At 41.7% G+C, this 18,392-nt stretch overlaps 1 protein-coding gene across 5 annotated transcripts in view; it reads left to right on the top strand.

Moving 5' to 3' along the window:
* Positions 1 to 18,392, top strand: part of SPATA6 (spermatogenesis associated 6) — a 54,322-nt gene that overhangs the window by 19,325 nt on the left and 16,605 nt on the right. For all 5 annotated transcript variants that reach the window (XR_009965707.1, XM_062623220.1, XM_062623219.1 and 2 more), the window contains exons 8-10: positions 477 to 564; positions 2,032 to 2,072; positions 3,808 to 3,983. Coding sequence is in view for 4 of the 5 variants with exons in the window: in XM_062623220.1 (XP_062479204.1) it covers positions 477 to 564; positions 2,032 to 2,072; positions 3,808 to 3,983 (305 nt within the window). In the remaining variant the exon portion in view is untranslated. The remainder of the gene's footprint in view (positions 1 to 476; positions 565 to 2,031; positions 2,073 to 3,807; positions 3,984 to 18,392) is intronic.

The following is an 18,392-nucleotide window of genomic DNA, read 5'->3' as shown; positions in this document are numbered from 1 at the left end:
TAGATTGAGAATGCTCCTTTTAGGGCAGCTTTACTGCCGAGGACTCTTTTGGCCTGGAGATTTTGTTTTACATGAAGGTTAAAATTAGATTATGTTAAATGTAACTTTTTTAATTAGGAAGGGATTCAGATCTCACTTTGTGACATCTGAACTCTTTGGATTAAGTGTGAGATGCAAGAATTGGTTCAAAAACTGCAGACATGATAGATGAAGGAGAAGCTATTTGCATTTTTTTCTTTGAACAATATGATATTCAGAGCTTTTCTAGACCTTCCTAGCACTGTTTCTGTTTGTGCTCAGTAATGTTAATAATATATATAATGTAAGCAAAGTGTAGTAAAATCAGTTTCAAATAGTATTTAAATAAAAATAGTATATTTCAGACAGGACTGGATGTGATCTTATGAACAAAACCAAAAAAAAATTAGGAACTTGTACATCTTATACTGATCATTTTAACAGTATCTTTGCTTCAGGTTGAACAGCCAAGTCCCGGTGCTAAACTCCATACCTGTTGTCATACACGAGAAAGTGCAGCAGAAGCCTGGAACAAGGCAGACCATGGTCAGTATTTTCTACTATATATCTCAGTAATGCTTTTATTTTCTGCAGAAATGTTGGTCTATAATGGAGAAAAAGGAAGAATACTGCATAAGCTACTGCTGCAAAAGGTGGTTTTGAATACTACTTTACTTCATGAAACTTGAAACGTAGTCCTATGTAGTATGAAAGTAGGAGTAGAACATAGCAAAGCTCAGGTGAGGACTCTTTCACTCCACTTGTTTTAATGAGTTGCATAGTGCAGCAAATCTGCACCTCAGCCTCTAGGTGTGTTGATCAGGCTTGGAGTATTGATCATTTTGAAGTTTAAGGGCTGTTTTGCTTCAGAAAAGAGTATTTATTTCAGCAGTATTTGTAAGTAGTGGATCAGTGACTTACCATTATTAATGAGCATCCAGGATGTGCTCCAATATCTGCTTCATCATTCACTAGTGTCAGTAAGTGAGAGTTTAATAAGAAGTGTCAGACCAGAAATTTAAAGAAGTACCCTAAAACGTGATTTTATTGCATATGTCTGGCAACGTATTTCACGTCTCATCAATATTTGTTCATTATGTGTGCTCTGCCTCATTCTTATTGTGCCTCCTCACTAATTACAAGTTTTTATGTAGGAAATTATTGTGAATTTGTTATTTTACATTTGTTCTTTGTAGTAACACTGAATCTACCTCGAGAGGATTCACTGGTTACCTGCTTGTGTCTTGAAGCTTAACTGTAACTTCTGAACAAAACAGATTCCTAGGATTAAAAACCTTAATACTGACAGTACAGTTTAGTCCTTTTGGCTTTTGTGCAGGTAGCTTATAGAGGGGTGTCTTTACATTGTGGTGCAGCATAGAAGTACCTCTTTGAGCTTAGGTTGCTACAGACTGGTAGAAATAATCAATAAAGCAGATACAACTTAATGTCAGTCTCACAGAGATGAGTCTTGTATTGACATTGGTGAAACATCCTCACCCAATATTGACCTAATAGTTTCCTCACATATGTTTCCATGGCCTTCATACTCATGTTTGTGCATCAGTTGTGAGGGATGAAATTAAGAGATTATAAGAGGAGGGAAAAGGAGCCATAAGGAAGCTTGTCCAGAGAAGATTAGTAAGGTAGTGTAATGTGCATGAGAATTTTTGGGAATGGTGGAGCCTGATTTTATACTTATTTAGGCAATTAATAGATTAACAGAATCCAGGACACTTGCATACACCAGTTAATTATTATAAATATTATATTCCATTAAATGTGGGAATTGTTTTCAGCTAAAGAAGGTGATATCCTGAAATATTCTGAGACTGTTTAGAAATTCAGAGGGTATAATAACAACAATAATAATAGTAATAATAACAACAACTTTAATATTGTTTGGGAGGAGAGGTAAGCTATTTTGTAGATTTCATAAAATTGAGGACATTTGGATTATTTTTTTTTTTTTTTTTAAATTTCTTCTGGGATACATCTTTTTTCTTTCTCCAGATTCTTCTCTTCTTGGCAGCTACAGACCCAGGAAAGCCAAAGTGAGTACTCTGAAATACTACTGTTTACACACTGTTTTTTGGGAAGCTGTGAGTGAGAAGGATTGTCTTGCATATTTTCTTGCATAGGTATTTTTGAAACTTTATCTACTGTAGTAGCAAAAGCAAGCAAAGGGATATGTTTGTTAAATCTGATCTAACCCAGTTTAGGCCTGCTGACAGCTTATTTACACATAGAAAAATGAAACTTAACACTCTATATTTGTGCTTGTAGGTACAGGCCTTGCTTCTCCTTGGCATTAAGGCTTGTGACAAGGCTATAGAAGAGCTTTTAAAGGCAGTTTGCCTTCCCAGTCCTTCTCAGAGCAAACTCCACTCTAGAATTATATAGAAGGGTAGCACTTGTGCAACTGGGAAGTCACTGTTCTGTTATTTCACATCCTTCCTTTTTCAGATCTTAGCTGCTTTGTATATTCCATGAATCTAAAGAATGATGTCAGGGTTCCCTTAGTTTTGTTGGGTTTTATTCTTTCCATCCTCCTTTAGTTGTTTTGCCTGTCTTCTTGAAGTACTGTAGGAATCATGGGTTTAGGCATTTAATTATGTATGCCCTCTTGGATTTCCTAATGGCTGGGAAAACTGATGATGACGGGGAGGAAGAAAGAAGGTGAATTATAAGGATAAACCTTGCCATATATTAAGTGCACTTTTGTCAGATTCTAAGCTTTTATTACCAAGGATTGCAGTTTTGCCTACCATGTAATTCTAATATATTGTGCCACTTCTAGCTTGTTCCATGTCTGTAAATGAGATACTGTAAAGAAAACAGGGAAATTCTACTAAATATACTAAATATGTATTTTTGGTTTTGTTTCTTTAAGATTGCTATTTTAAAGTCGTATCGTTTCCCACATCCCTCTGCTCTCCCCCAGTGGGAAAGCAGATTTTAGAAGCAGTAGATTTTATGCAGATAGCTGCAGGTTAAGTCATCATGTTCTTGATGCCACTAATTACTTGTGATTCTCACAAAATTAGGGCTGAAGAGAATGTATCTCTTTCTTGCCAGAAATATAATACAGCTTTGTTTAAAAGGAGCTGTTTCCCAAAGCTGAGAGGAAATAACCCAGCAGCCTGGAAAGAGCTTATGAATAACCTGATTACTATTGGTCTGGTTTTGTTGTGGGTTTTTGTTTTCCTTAGGTTTGGGAAACAGCTCCTGTAAAAGTCTCCATGCCAGATAAAAGGTGGTAACCCACAGAGACTTTTTAGTGGTGTGTTACATGTTAAGAGGAATCATGAAAGGAGTAATGAGTGTAATGAAGAGTGAGTAGATGATGAGTAGATGGGCCTGAGTTTTCCCTTGAGGAACATCAAATCATGAGAGAGCAAAAAGTCTAAAAACAAGGGGTATCAGATGGAGGAGAAGACTAAGGTTTGTGTTTTTTAAACTCTCTGGCATCATTCTGAATCTGTGAGATTTCTGGGAAGGGTAAGCCTTTAAACTGTGCAATGAGACAAGGTGATAAAAGGGCTGTTACAGTAGCCTTTGTCGTAAGATGGTGTGTAAGATACCAGCAAAATCCTCTGACACTTGCTGATTTAATTTAGACCAGGGCTCTTTCTATGAAATGAGGGTCCTTGTTCTTTCTGCAGCAGGCAGATATTCCTGCATGTGTGTGCAACCTTTAGCCTTTTGGTTTGAAAAACAGAAATATGAAATGTTTACATCTTGATATTCATAATAAAATTTAGCAAGGTTTGGTGGGGTTTTTTACAGGCAAAATCTCCTCATGGAAAATACTTTGGCAGCTCTGATGTTTGCAATGAGGATGTGATCTCAATTCCAGACAACAGACGGTCCCATTCTGCTGGTTCATTAGAGCATTCAGCATCTCCAGCACTTCATAAGCATTCTCTAAGTTCTGTGCTAAATCGATCCTCTCTAAGGGAAAGGTAATGTCCTAGTTTTGTTTGTGAAATTCTGGAGTTACTAACATGAGCAGATTATAACAGTGCTTGCATGACTGTAGCTTGCATGTTTGGAGGTATGCAGGCTGAAGAGACCGAAAAGTCTTTCCCCAACAACTGTATTGTTGTTTGACTTCTCTTCAGGTGCAGTGTTTGCCATCCCCTCTCTGCTTAATGAATAATGCGGCAATGAAAAGGATCTTTGACATCTCTGCTGCTAACCTTCTCTGAAATAATGAAGCTCTAGATTTCAGGCCGCCAAATGTCCATCTAAAACAGAGAATACTTAAATAATCATTGTCTCACAGACAATTAGAATCTCAGGAATGTGACTATAGCTACATGTCAAATAGGCTTAATGGGAGGTACCTGGAAACCTTTTGTAAGCACATACTTGTGGCTATGCTGTAGTCAGATGCATGACTAGTGTGTGAAACATGCTTGGGCTAGCATTAATCTAGTAAGTGTATTATTTTCCAATCTTTCTGATTAATTGACAGCTTAAGATTTTGTTTTGTTTGAGTTGAAGTGTGGGTCTCTGCAGGAGTTGTGTATCTATTCATTGCTATATTTAAATTAGTTTTATTAGTCTCCACTGACCACAGTGAGGTTGGGGTGGAGACAGTTTCCAGTATTCCTTAGTTCAGTGGATTTCAGTCCCTGGGTTAGTATTTTGGGCAATCCTTACAGCTTCAGTCTCATGAGAGTGAGATAGAAGAAATGTCAAAAAGCAACCAATTTTTTCTTGCTTAATTCCTCCAGTCCTTCAAGGCAAGTATTCCCTACCTCCTGCTGAGTGTATTTGGTGCACAATGCCTCTACTGTACATTCAGTTTAGCAAGTAACTAGATGGCTTTCTGGGAGCAGAAAATCTTTATACAAAGCTGGACCTGAATAAGCAAATACATAAAATAATTGGGAGAAGTTGAGGATCAAACTGATGTCCTGTCCTAAATGCTGAAGTGTGTTCTGAGGCCCTACTTGGAGATGTACTTTGGTGGCTAGTTCACACTCGTTCCAGACTGTTTCACCCATGTTACCGGTTGTACCTCAGTTAGTCAATGCTCACAAGGTGCCTTTTATAGCCTACACACAGCCTAGTTCTTTTTTGTCTCAGATTTTTTCTCTAAAAAGAAAAATGACAGATGGCAGGTGGGGATTGAATTTTTAATATTCATAAAGATCAAGTTGGTGTTTTAACATCTTCCTCTGCTTGAAAACTTGCTTGTCTGTTGATCTGTGTAATAGTATTTCTTGAGAACTGTTATACAGAGATTAGGATGCAGCTGGGGTTTGGAGGAAGCTTCTTTGTCATCTTGTCTACCTCCCCACTCTCTTCTGATAATGTCAGTGCATTAGTTCCCCATGTCTGGGGAAGAGATATAGTAATGGGGACTTCTTTAATCCTTTTTCCAGCTGGACTTCGTTTGGGAAGGGGAGTACATTTTAAAATGCATTATATTTAAAGCTGGAAGTGTCTTTTATATTGATAGCAGAAAAGTCTTGTATGTTGTGAGCTGCTGTTACATGCATGGTCACTTAATCTTGAATTTGTCTGAATGTTCTTGCTTTTTCTCTTTATGAGCCCCTCTTCAGAAGAGATTTGTGATGTTGTGAAAGTATATTTTTTCTTCTGATTAGAACAAATGTTCTCAGCTTTTTAGAGATGTAAGATCTCTTTATGTTACTCTTTATGTTAAAGATGTAAGCACTTAATTTTGTCATCAGGAAATTATCAAAATGAGAAGGTAAAGGGCATAGGCTCAAAAAAATTTATTTCATGCTGCTGAGAGAACAGTTTTAGCTGACTGTATACTGAGAGTTATACTTGGAATGACAAACATGGAGCAGAGGTCAATGTTTGGAAATGCATGCAAACGCTGTTGTTCAGATCATAGAAATACAGAGAAAATGAGTACTACTGAAAGTACATCAGTGTTAGTGTATTCGCAAGAATATAGAGTCTTATCTCACAGTATTTGATGTTTATTTCCTCAATTTTATTTTGAATTACAAAGACAAAGAGCTTAGCGTATCCAGGCTTATATTTTTAATGTTAGTCAACCCAGGGTGAATATGGAACTTGACTCCCCACCTTGACCTTTAGTTCCCTTTTTTCCTTTTTTTCTCTTTAAAAAGAGTAGTGTGAAGTGAATATGTGTCTTCTTGGGAGTATTTGCCAGAGCCAGCTGCTGTGAAGTCACTGAAATACTTTTCCGAGGTACAGAAAATGGGGTCTTGCATAAGGTCCTCTGAGCCCTTTTGTATCCTTTCTAGCAGTTTCCAGTCCCTTTGCTTGAGGGACCACAAGGACAGTCCTCTCCCCTTTTCCCCTGGGTTTGAGCCAGAAGCAGAACTGTAAATAGATTTACTGCTGAATCAGGGCAGCAAAGTTTTGAATATTTATTTTTCATATTTTAGTTTTACATTTTTCATTATTTAGGTCACCTAACATTTGCTGGTGTTGCAAACTGACTCTCAGTAGAGTGTGGCTGTACAACTCCACTTCCCACTTTGATTCTAGCTGGTGTACAGACCAGTTCTACATACACACTCTTCAGTCCCTGCCCATGATGTGTGGCCAGCAGTATATGAATACAGTCGACTTGTCCCCATGGTCTGGTTGTTTGAGCATACATAAGTATCCTTTTGTGTATAGATAGGTATCCTGTATGCTTTGCAAAAGAGCATTAGTACTATATTCTCTCAGTGCTGCTCCAGGAAAGCAAAATCCATGGTGTATATACATCCTCATGCGCTCCTAGAAGACGGTATTTTTCCTGGGGACTTACAAGCTAAGCCTACCTTGCAGCACTGAAACCTGCAGCAAAGTACCTTTTATAAAGAAAAGGAGAAGTAGTGAAATGGATTCTGTAAGGTCAAGAAGCCCTGTGAATGGAGCTACGTGCTGGCACAAGAGAAATCCTTTTCTGAAGAGACTATAGCAATCATAGAAGTATTTGACCATTTCTGTTATGTTGAGAGGCAAAGCTACTTCTCATGCATTTGGATCAAAGGATTCTTTTTCTTACTCTGGAAATGGCAGGCTTTTGCTTTTGTTTCCAGAGTGAAGTGTAGCTCAATGTCTTTTTTTTATGTTCTGCTGGTTACACTTCAGATATGTGATCTTATCCACTATAAAATTTAACAGAAACCTAAGTTCTCTTTGAAGTAAGACAGAGGTTAACTGTCTGGATCAGATGCCCTTCTGTAATATTCCTCTATTGTTTTACTACCATCTTTTTATGTTATCTTTTTCCAAGTGCTACGGAAATACCAGCATTGTTAGATGTTACTGATGATAGATATAATGATAGATCCTAATAGTTAAATATTAATGAAATACTAGATCCTACATGAAGGCCTTGAAAACTCCAGTTTTCAGAAGCTTTGGCTTCAGTGATTTTGAAATGTGTCACCCCAGGATCTAGGGTACTAATTTTGTTGCAGAGTAAAATCCAGACACAGGTAGTTCACCTGGTATTTTTGACTGTGGCATACATGCTAAGACAGGGTTTACTTCTGTGAAAGTATATATTTAAGTTCTGACAAGTTTCCACTACAAATAGAACACTGAAAAAATTAGCTTTCTTGGAAAAAAAAAGCTTGCTATAGGGAGAGGATGCAACTTGGTTTCCTGTCTGTCTCTGGTCATTTATAAGTAATCATATCCGATTTTATTTTGAATTTAGTTTGGTAGTGAGGTTGTTCTTGAATCTTTTGGGTTTATCACTCTTACCTCTTTGGGGAAATGTACTTATTTTGCATTCTTTAAGTTAACTTCTGGAATCAGCACTTGAAGATCAGTTATTTCATACTATAGTTTGCAAAACTGAGCAGTGCCTAAGCCTTGTTTCGTATTTTTGGGCAACATCTGCACGATTTGTCATCTTCATTGGTTGATTTTGCTGCAGTGGTAAGTAAATTTGAAATCGATTGCTGTCAAAGCTGTTTTGTGTATAAATTAATAAATTCAGAGAAGATAGAAAGTAATGGAAAAGCTTCCAAAGAGAATAAGGAGGTGCAGCCCATTTATGACATACTAATGATTTAGTACCAGCATAACTTCAACCTTTTGGGGGGCAACTGCTCAGCTAGGGTATTGGCCTTCCTTAAAATCTCAGAAGCTTCACTTTTTACATGAGGGTGATTCATCCTATCACAGTTTTAAGGGCTAGATCTGAAACTTAGAAGGGAAAAGAAAGCCTTTACTGATGTGAAAACTCAACACTGAATGCATCTTTACTGCTTGAAGGCCTAACTGTAAACAGGTGTCGTGGTTTAAACCCAGTCAGGTAGCTTGTTCACTCACTCCCAGTGAGTGGTGCCGAGCTGACAACAATCGAGGTCCGTGTCCGTCTCCCCCCCTGCCTCCCCGCACCGGGGCTCTCCCCTTCCCCGCTCCCGGAGGAACGGGGAGGAGGATCGAGAGAGTGCAACTCCTACGGGTTGAGACAAAAACAGTCCAGCAACAAATCACCACCGCTACTATCAGCTACAACAATGATAAGGGAAAATAACAAGGGAAGAGAATACGATACCACCGGCCAAGAGAAACGAGCTCCACCCGGAAGCCCCTGTCCTTCCGGGTAACTCCCAGTTACCCCTCACCCCGGGCATGACGTGCTGTGGTATGGAATACCTCCCCGGCTAGCCCGGGTCAGGCGCCCCGTCTCTGCTTCCTCACAGCCTCCCCTCCTCCCTGGCAGAGCATGAGCCTCACAGAGTCCTTGGTCAGGGTAAACATCACTTAGCAACAACCGAGAACATCGGCTTCACCAACACTGTTCTCAAACTGGAAGTCAAAACACAGCACTGTACCAGTTAACACAAAGGAAAAACATGACTGCTACTGCGGAACCCAGGACATTATCCACCCCTTATTCCATACCATTCACGTCGTGCTCAGATCCCACATTTTTCAATACACCATCGCTCTCCCACATATATACATCCATATACATACAGACCAAGAGGAAAAATCATTTTCTTAGTGCATGGACCAATCCCTATAATGCTGCCGAGTCCATTCGGTCCATGATGTTCAAAGTTCATTCTCTGTTGGGATGATGGCTGGAGGGAAGTCAGGGCCAGTCGCTGGTGACCTGGAGACATCTAGTTGATGGGCTATAAAAGCATTACACAGCAGGCAACAGCATACAATTGAGTTCACTGGCTGTTTTCCCCTAAAATCAAATCCCCTTGAGGTATACATCGGACTTCCCCATCTTCCCGCATTACCCACCAAGTATATCCAGGTCCCTGAGCAAAAGCAATCCCACGAGTGGGTTTGCCTTTATCTGAAGCAGGAATTACCCAGACTGTCTTTCCCAGCAAATTCTTCATATGCACCACGGGAACTTTGTCCCCCTCTACAATATGTAACAGTTCTGACTGGGCTGGGCCAGCCCTGTTGGCAGATCCTCTGGTGTTGACCAACCAGGTGGCCTTTGGTAAGTGTGTATCCCAATGCTTGAAAGTTCCCCCACCCATCGCTCTCAGTGTAGTTTTTAACAGTCCATTGTACCGTTCGATTTTCCCAGAGGCTGGTGCATGGTAGGGGATGTGATATACCCACTCAATGCCATGCTCTTTGGCCCAAATATCTATAAGGTTATTCCGGAAATGAGTCCCATTGTCTGACTCAATTCTCTCTGGGGTGCCGTGTCGCCACAAAATTTGTTTCTCAAGGCCCAGGATGGTGTTCCGGGCAGTGGCATGGGGCACGGCGTATGTTTCCAGCCACCCGGTGGTTGCTTCCACCATGGTAAGCACATGGCGCTTGCCTTGGCGGGTTGGTGGCAGTGTGATATAGTCAATCTGCCAGGCCTCCCCATATTTATACTTCAACCATCGTCCTCCATACCAAAGAGGCTTTAACCGCTTGGCTTGTTTAATTGCAGCACATGTTTCACACTCATGAATAACCTGGGCAATAGTGTCCATTGTTAAGTCCACCCCTCGGTCACGGGCCCATCTATATGTTGCATCTCTGCCCTGATGGCCTGAAGTGTCATGGGCCCACCGGGCCAAAAATAATTCACCTTTACGTTGCCAATCTAAGTCCATCTGAGCCACTTCAATCTTAGCCGCTTTATCCACTTGTTGGTTGTTCTGGTGTTCCTCAGTGGCCCGACTCTTGGGTACATGGGCATCTACATGACGTACCTTCACCACCAGGTTCTGCACCCTGGCAGCAATATCTTTCCACAGTGCAGCAGCCCAGATGGGTTTACCTCTGCGTTGCCAGTTGCTCTGCTTCCACTGCTTCAACCACCCCCACAGGGCATTTGCCACCATCCATGAGTCAGTATAGAGATAAAGTACTGGCCACTTTTCTCGTTCAGCAATGTCCAGGGCCAGCTGGATGGCTTTCACCTCGGCAAACTGACTCGATTCACCCTCTCCGTCAGCAGTTTCTGCAACTTGTCGTCCAGGACTCCATACAGCTGCCTTCCATCTCCGATGTTTTCCCACAATACGGCAAGAGCCATCAGTAAACAAGGCATACTGCTTTTCACTTTCTGACAGTTTATTATATGGTGGGGCCTCTTCAGCGCGCATCACCTCCTCCTCTGGTGACATTCCGAAATCTTTGCCCTCTGGCCAGTCCATGATGACTTCTAGAATGCCTGGACGACTGGGATTTCCTATTCGAGTTCGTTGTGTAATTAGTGCAGCCCATTTACTCCATGTAGCATCGGTTGCATGATGTGTAGAGGAGACCCTGCCTTTGAACATCCAGCCCAGCACGGGCAGCCGGGGTGCCAGAAGGAGCTGTGCTTCAGTGCCAATCACTTCCGAAGCAGCTCGAACCCCTTCATAGGCTGCCAGTATTTCTTTCTCAGTTGGGGTATAGCTGGCCTCAGATCCTTTATATCCCCGACTCCAAAAGCCGAGGGGTCGACCTCGAGTCTCCCCTGGAGCTTTCTGCCAGAGGCTCCAGGTAGGACCGTTCTCCCCAGCTGCAGTGTACAGTACATTTTTTACATCTGGTCCGGTCCGGACTGGTCCAAGGGCTACTGCATGAACTATCTCGCGTTTAATTTGCTCAAAGGCTTGTTGCTGCTCAGGGCCCCATTTAAAATCATTCTTCTTCCGGGTCACATGATAGAGAGGGCTTACAATCGAACTGTAATTTGGGATGTGCATTCTCCAGAACCCCACTGCACCCAAGAAAGCTTGCGTTTCTTTCTTATTAGTTGGCGGAGACATTGCTGTTATCTTGTTGATCACATCTGTGGGGATCTGTCTACGTCCATCTTGCCATTTTATTCCCAAAAATTGAATCTCCTGTGCAGGTCCCTTGACCTTACTCCGTTTTATGGCAAAACCGGCTTTCAGCAGGATTTGGATTATTTTCCTCCCTTTCTCAAAGACTTCTTCCGCTGTATCGCCCCACACAATAATGTCATCAATGTATTGCAGGTGTTCTGGAGCTTGCCCCTGTTCCAGTGCAGTCTGGATCAGTCCATGGCAGATGGTAGGGCTGTGTTTCCACCCCTGGGGCAGTCGGTTCCAAGTGAACTGGACACCCCTCCAAGTAAAAGCAAACTGTGGCCTGCACTCTGCTGCCAAAGGGATTGAGAAAAATGCATTGGCAATATCAATCGTGGCATACCACTTGGCTGCCTTTGACTCTAGTTCATACTGAAGTTCTAGCATGTCCGGTACGGCAGCACTCAATGGTGGTGTGACTTCATTCAGGCCACGATAGTCTACTGTTAGTTTCCATTCTCCATTAGACTTTCGCACTGGCCATATGGGGCTATTGAAGGGTGAGCGGGTCCTGCTGATCACCCCCTGACTCTCCAGTCTACGGATCAGCTGATGGATGGGAATCAGGGAGTCTCGGTTGGTGCGATATTGCCGCCGGTGCACTGTTGTGGTCGCAATTGGCACTTGTTGTTCTTCAACTTTCAGCAACCCCACAGCAGAGGGATCTTCTGAGAGACCAGGCAAGGTGGACAGCTGCTCAATTTCCTCAGTCTCCAAAGCAGCAATACCAAAAGCCCACCGGTACCCTTTTGGGTCTTTGAAGTACCCTCTCTTGAGGTAGTCTATGCCGAGAATGCATGGAGCCTCTGGACCAGTCACAATAGGGTGCTTTTGCCATTCCCTCCCAGTCAGGCTGATTTCAGCCTCCAGCACAGTCAACTCTTGGGATCCTCCTGTTACTCCAGAAATATAGATGGGTTCCACCCCTTGACAGCTTGATGGCATCAGGGTACACTGTGCACCGGTATCTACTAGAGCCTTATACTTCTGTGGGACTGATGTGCCAGGCCATCTGATCCACACAGTCCAGTAAATCCGATTGTCCCCTACCTCCACCTGGCTGGAGGCAGGGCCCCTCTAACAGTCGTCACAGCATTGGACACTTAAGTCGTGTTGAAAGGGATTATTCTTCTTTATCACAGGAGCTGGAGTAAAATCAGCTCTTCCACTCCATCTGGGAAACTGATCACCAGAGACTGAAGCCGTAGCTCTCATGGGACGATCAGTCTTGGCCCTTGCTCCCCTCTTCAGTTCACTCACCCGTTCCTCCAAAGCTGAAGTAGGTTTTCCATCCCACTTTGTCATGTCTTCTCCGTGATCCAGCAGGTAAAACCATAGGGTACCCCGTGGCGTATACCTCCTGTATCTCCTCTCTTGAACAATAGGACGCCTTTTGTTAATAGCTGAGACGTGTGTTGGTACACGTGAGGAGCCGGATAAATCAGATAGATTGTCCTTCAATTGTTCGATGTCCTGGGACAGTTTTTTCACAGCTGAGATGATGGAAGGGGTGAGATTGTCTTCGAACTCTCGGAGTTTATGAACCATTTCATCCACTGTTAGTGGTACTATGTCATTCCAGGTTACTGTTGCCAATGAATGGGCATATGATGACGGTGCATTCCGTGTAAGTTTTCGCCACATGGGTCGTGTACATTCAACTTCATCTGGATCTATAGGTGTATCCCCGTTATTCGGCTTGATGTGATAGATCATCTCTACGATGGCCGATTCCCTCAGAGACTGGATGCCTTTGTCTATAGTATTCCACTTGGCCGAACGACTCGTAACATCGTCCTTGTACGGAAACCTTTCTTTCACAGCTGCCAAGAGCCTCCTCCAAAGGCTGAGGGACTTTTTCTCTCTTGCAATTGCTTTGTCAATTCCCCCTTCTCTAGCAAGTGATCCCAGCTGCTTGGCTTCTGTACCTTCTAGTTCGTGACCATCAGCCCCATTGTCCCAGCATCGGAGTAACCAGGTGATGATGTGCTCCCCTGGTTGACGGGTAAAATCTTTTCGCATATTCCGCAGCTCGGTTGAGGTCCGAGGTCGAGAAGTTACCTCTTCTTCTTCTTCTTCGTCATGTGATGATGACTCCTGATCAGATTCTGGACCGGGTGGTGAATTCATTGGTTCTTCATCTCGCTTCACCCTTTTTGCCTCCTTTTTGCTTGTTCTCTTGCGTACAGGGGCAACTGATATTGGTACGAATTGGTCCTCTGGTTTGGCTGCAGTGATTATCACTGTGGTTTGAGTAGCAACTGTACTTGTTACTGGGGGTGGTGTAGCTACTGTGCTTGGAGCTGGGGTAACCGCGCTGTCTGTTGCAGTTGAAGTTTGAGCAGCTGCTGTACTTGCCACTGGGACAGCTGTGCTGTTCATTGCAGCCAAAGTTTGAGTAGCGACTGTTGCTTTGCCCTCAGATCCGCCGACATTCTTTTCCTTTTGAAGGTGCTGGATAGTGTTGAACAAGGCCCTGTAAGCATAGGCCAAGCCCCAGCACGTTGCCATGATTTGTCCATCTCTGGTATGGCCAGAATGACCACACACCTCATTTAAGTGTTTTACTAATTCTTCTGGATTTTGCAGTTGTTCAGTAGTGAAATTCCAAAGTACTGGAGGGGCCCACTGACCTAGATACTTGCCCATACTATCCCACACACCCTGCCACTCATGGCTGTCCAGCCTCAGGGAAAATCTCTCGGTCCTCCTACATCGTCGTTTGACCCCAGACAAGACCCAAACCTGAATCTGCTTAACTCTTGAAATCAGTAGTGGGTAAAACACACTCTGTATGCGTGTTAGCATGGTGATTCCCATCACCATCAGCAAACAAGTCTCAACAGCATTAAAAGGCCATTCAAAAAATTCAAAACTCTCAAATGTAAATGGTCTGGGGGGACGACTAGGAGGGTAAAAGGATGTCTCCTTCCCAGGTTGAGCACCTGAGAAGGAGAAAAAAGATGTGTAATTGCTAAGCACCTCCATCATATACCTCCCAAAGTATAAAGGTGGTGACCACACTGGGAACATAAGCCAGATCAATTTCATGATCAATGATTCTATTGTATTACAAGTCATTACCATAAAGTACAATGGGATAAAAACCTTAGCCCAAGCCCCATACTTGAAAAACACTAATACAGCAAGTACCGGATGGACGTAAGATATCATATATTGAAACTGTGAGATCAAGAGGAACAACCTTGAGAGCCAATAAATCAGCATTGTGACGAGTGACTATCAATCCAGTCAGATCTGTTCTTATCTCAACCCTTCGTGCCCCACGTTGGGCGCCAAAAAGAACTGTCGTGGTTTAAACCCAGTCAGGTAGCTTGTTCACTCACTCCCAGTGAGTGGTGCCGAGCTGACAACAATCGAGGTCCGTGTCCGTCTCCCCCCCCGCCTCCCCGCACCGGGGCTCTCCCCTTCCCCGCTCCCGGAGGAACGGGGAGGAGGATCGAGAGAGTGCAACTCCTACGGGTTGAGACAAAAACAGTCCAGCAACAAATCACCACCGCTACTATCAGCTACAACAATGATAAGGGAAAATAACAAGGGAAGAGAATACGATACCACCGGCCAAGAGAAACGAGCTCCACCCGGAAGCCCCTGTCCTTCCGGGTAACTCCCAGTTACCCCTCACCCCGGGCATGACGTGCTGTGGTATGGAATACCTCCCCGGCTAGCCCGGGTCAGGCGCCCCGTCTCTGCTTCCTCACAGCCTCCCCTCCTCCCTGGCAGAGCATGAGCCTCACAGAGTCCTTGGTCAGGGTAAACATCACTTAGCAACAACCGAGAACATCGGCTTCACCAACACTGTTCTCAAACTGGAAGTCAAAACACAGCACTGTACCAGTTAACACAAAGGAAAAACATGACTGCTACTGCGGAACCCAGGACAACAGGGCTTGTGAAAATAAGAGGAACTATATAGAAAGGATGAGAACTGTTTACTCTTTTTTTTTTCCCATTTCTTACTGAAGAGGTATACAGCTAAGCTGTCAGCTTCTGCTTCCAAATATTTAAGCTTCTGTGCTTTGATTTAAGGCCTTGTCTGTGTGTAATTGTTTCAGCCTCATAGTAGTATTCTGATATTGTGAAACCAGCCTACTTCTTCCACTTCAAATACCGTGAGAATGTAAGGATTTTTATATGTTGGCATATTTTCATTACAATTCAGGAACTGGTATGTACCAACATAGTCTCTAAACCACTTCTGTGCGGCATCTACGCTAAGGTTTATAGCCATCAGTCATTTTAAGAGAAAGCAAAACAAAATTGCATCCTTTACTAAGTAGACCAGTAAAACTCTTAAGTGTAGCCCAACCTTTCTATTGTGCCTCTATACAGACCAGTATACACTGAGAACCAAGTTCATTGTACTGAATTACCACTTCACATGCTCTTAAATGAGAATAAAGCAACTCCTCCACTTACAGCGAATGCTGCATAAGTACCTACTTGGATATAAAATCTGTGAGGTTTCTCTTCTCTTTCAGAATAAAATATATTGGGCTTTCTCGAGAATCTCTTCTTCCGTGTTTAAGTTCTTGCAGATTGTGTTTTCTTCAGGTTATAGTTAGCTTTAAGAGTTCTTTCTCCCTCTTTCCTCCAATTACAGTAGCGTTCTTTCCAATTGAGAATCTGGTACTACAGGACTTAATTGATTTCCGTCGTCTGCTAGTTTGTCCTTGTATGTGTATTTGCTCAGCATGAAGTCTGTATCTTTGAAGCTGATGAATTCTTCATGGAGGCCCCATGCACTGAGTTATTCAGAGGCTAGAAGGTGTAATGGTGGGGGAAGGGGTCATGCTAGGCTTTGCAAATATTCTGCAGTAGGCTTCTGCATTAATTCTACTGATATGAAATGTATTAGTACCTCCTGCTGAAATGTGATATTAACATTTTGGCTATGTGCAAGAGGATGACTGGATTGTCTGACATTTGAAAATTCCTATTTATTACAGCTCTCAAGTTTGCAAGCTGCTGTTTGACTACAGTACATGGGATGTATCCTGTTTGTACTTCTAATGGAGTATTTCATCTTAATGGATAAAATTATACATGAAAACAACTTTAATCTTTAGCAGAGGATCTAGACTGTCTGCTTGGCTTCTTTGTTTGTTTGTTTGTTTTCTTCGGGTTTTATTTTTCATCAAGGTAGATATTTTCAGTATGACCTTAAAAAAAAATTCCTTATCTCACAGAAGAAAATAAATGCCTTTAGTCACATTACAGGGAAAATGGTTCTGTTTCCTCGATTGGACTCGACACAACACCTTTGAAATTAATCTTGAGAAGTTGTCTGATTGATCTGGCTCTTTCTAGGTCGCTGAGCTATATTTCCAAAGTGTTTATACAATCTATTGGAATCAATAAACAATTTAAACTGATGTAACTGCAGAATGTTTGCAAGTCCCAAGGAAAATTGAAAGTATGACAAAGAATACAGCTGTAGAAGTTTATTTCGTTTATCAGGACAAACTGTCATTGAAATGAAATGACTTTCCTTTCAGCATTGCAATATGATAGCGACACCTTAATCACATAAATAAGTAGCTAGTCATTTTAAAAATTTGTTATTGGTGATTTTGGGCAAATAGAATCTCTTTATTTATACTCTTAAGAGGCTGTGCTATAAAGCTTGTTTTATAAAATATTTCCAACAGGAGAGTTAGAGCATCATGAAAAGGTTTCACTTTAGAGTAGGGCTGCTAGATTTCGGGCATGATTTTATTTTAGCTTGAGTTTTAGTTGATGTAAATATTAACATTGTGACTTTAAATGTGAATTAGACTCTGTAGTTATTACTTAAATTAGACAATAACAATACTAGAAGAGCTAATTAAAAAGAAGCTGGTACTGTTTTAATCACACTCCAGGTTTTGATTTTCGTTTTTGTTTTAGGGGGAGTAAATGAAGTTGGGGGGGATGTGTGAGTGCCTAACGTTTCTTATACCGCAGCGCACACTAGTGGATTGATCCATAAAATCACCCGAAGAAAGAAATTTAATAGTTCTTGAATGAAGTACTTAAATCTTTTCCTTCTTCTGCAGACACAGCCACTATTTTTTAAATGAATACAATAGCAAGTTGGGTTTTCTTTTTTCCAAAAGTAAATACATTTCTCTCCAAGGATATTTGTAAATTTAAGATTAATAACGATGATCTGAAATCTTACATATGAATTTCATAACATTTATTTCCCAAAGGCAATCTATTCCAACTTCTCTGTGGCAGCAACCTGGATGCTGGAAGAACAGCAGCAGCTGCTGTATAAATAAAAGAAAATGCCATGACTTCATGGGTCTATCTTTTATTTGTCAAATGGGAAATGACTCACTCTTACCATATCTAGGATGCAGATATTTAAACATGCATTTTGGGGGTTCTTTAATATTAGTAAATGTTTGGAAATGCTAATGGGAAGTCGTAAGATGATAGTCTCTTTCAGTTTACCTCTCCTTCCCTTTTGTTTACCTCTCTTCTTTATAAAAAGAAGAAAAAAAGGATGGGGTTTTCTTTCAAACCACTGCCAGTGATAGAGCACATGCATTATAATGCAGTACATCAAACTGGGTTTGACTGTGTTAGGGAAATGAATGTTCCTGCCTGCTTAAGGGACTTAGACTTTTATTTCTTTAAAGGCAATGCTTTCCTCCACTAACAAAATTCACTAACCATTTTGCTTTCTCTTAGAAAAAGTTATGTGAGATCTTTCAATGCAACAGATCGTTAGATTCTAGTATGCAAAGGAATTGAACAGTATGGATTTGCCATACATGCTGTAGGGTTTGAAATTATTTGTAAGTGTTCAGGATGCTAATGCAATTGTTATAACCAGCTTTATAAAAATTCTTGCCTTTAATGATCCAATAATAAACAATGTTAAACAACATTAGAAATGTGGAGGATACATCCCCCTATAGATATATGATTCATGCTTCCAATATTGTGTCATTTCTCAGCATTCAGAAAAAGGCAATTTAATTTAGAGAAACTCAGAAATAGTCTGAAAATACTGGGGCTATTTAGAACAGAGATGTATGTTTCATAAAGGTAAGCAGTAATAAGTAAGTCCAAATAAGTTGATAAGGTACGAGAAAATAGAAT

The sequence above is a fragment of the Pezoporus occidentalis genome, unplaced genomic scaffold (assembly GCF_034315485.1).
Source record: "Pezoporus occidentalis ecotype Australia unplaced genomic scaffold, CSIRO_AGI_Poc_V1 ctg25, whole genome shotgun sequence".
Taxonomy (NCBI): domain Eukaryota; kingdom Metazoa; phylum Chordata; class Aves; order Psittaciformes; family Psittacidae; genus Pezoporus; species Pezoporus occidentalis.
Note: the sequence above shows the minus strand (reverse complement) of the source record. Positions and strands in the feature narration are given on the sequence as shown.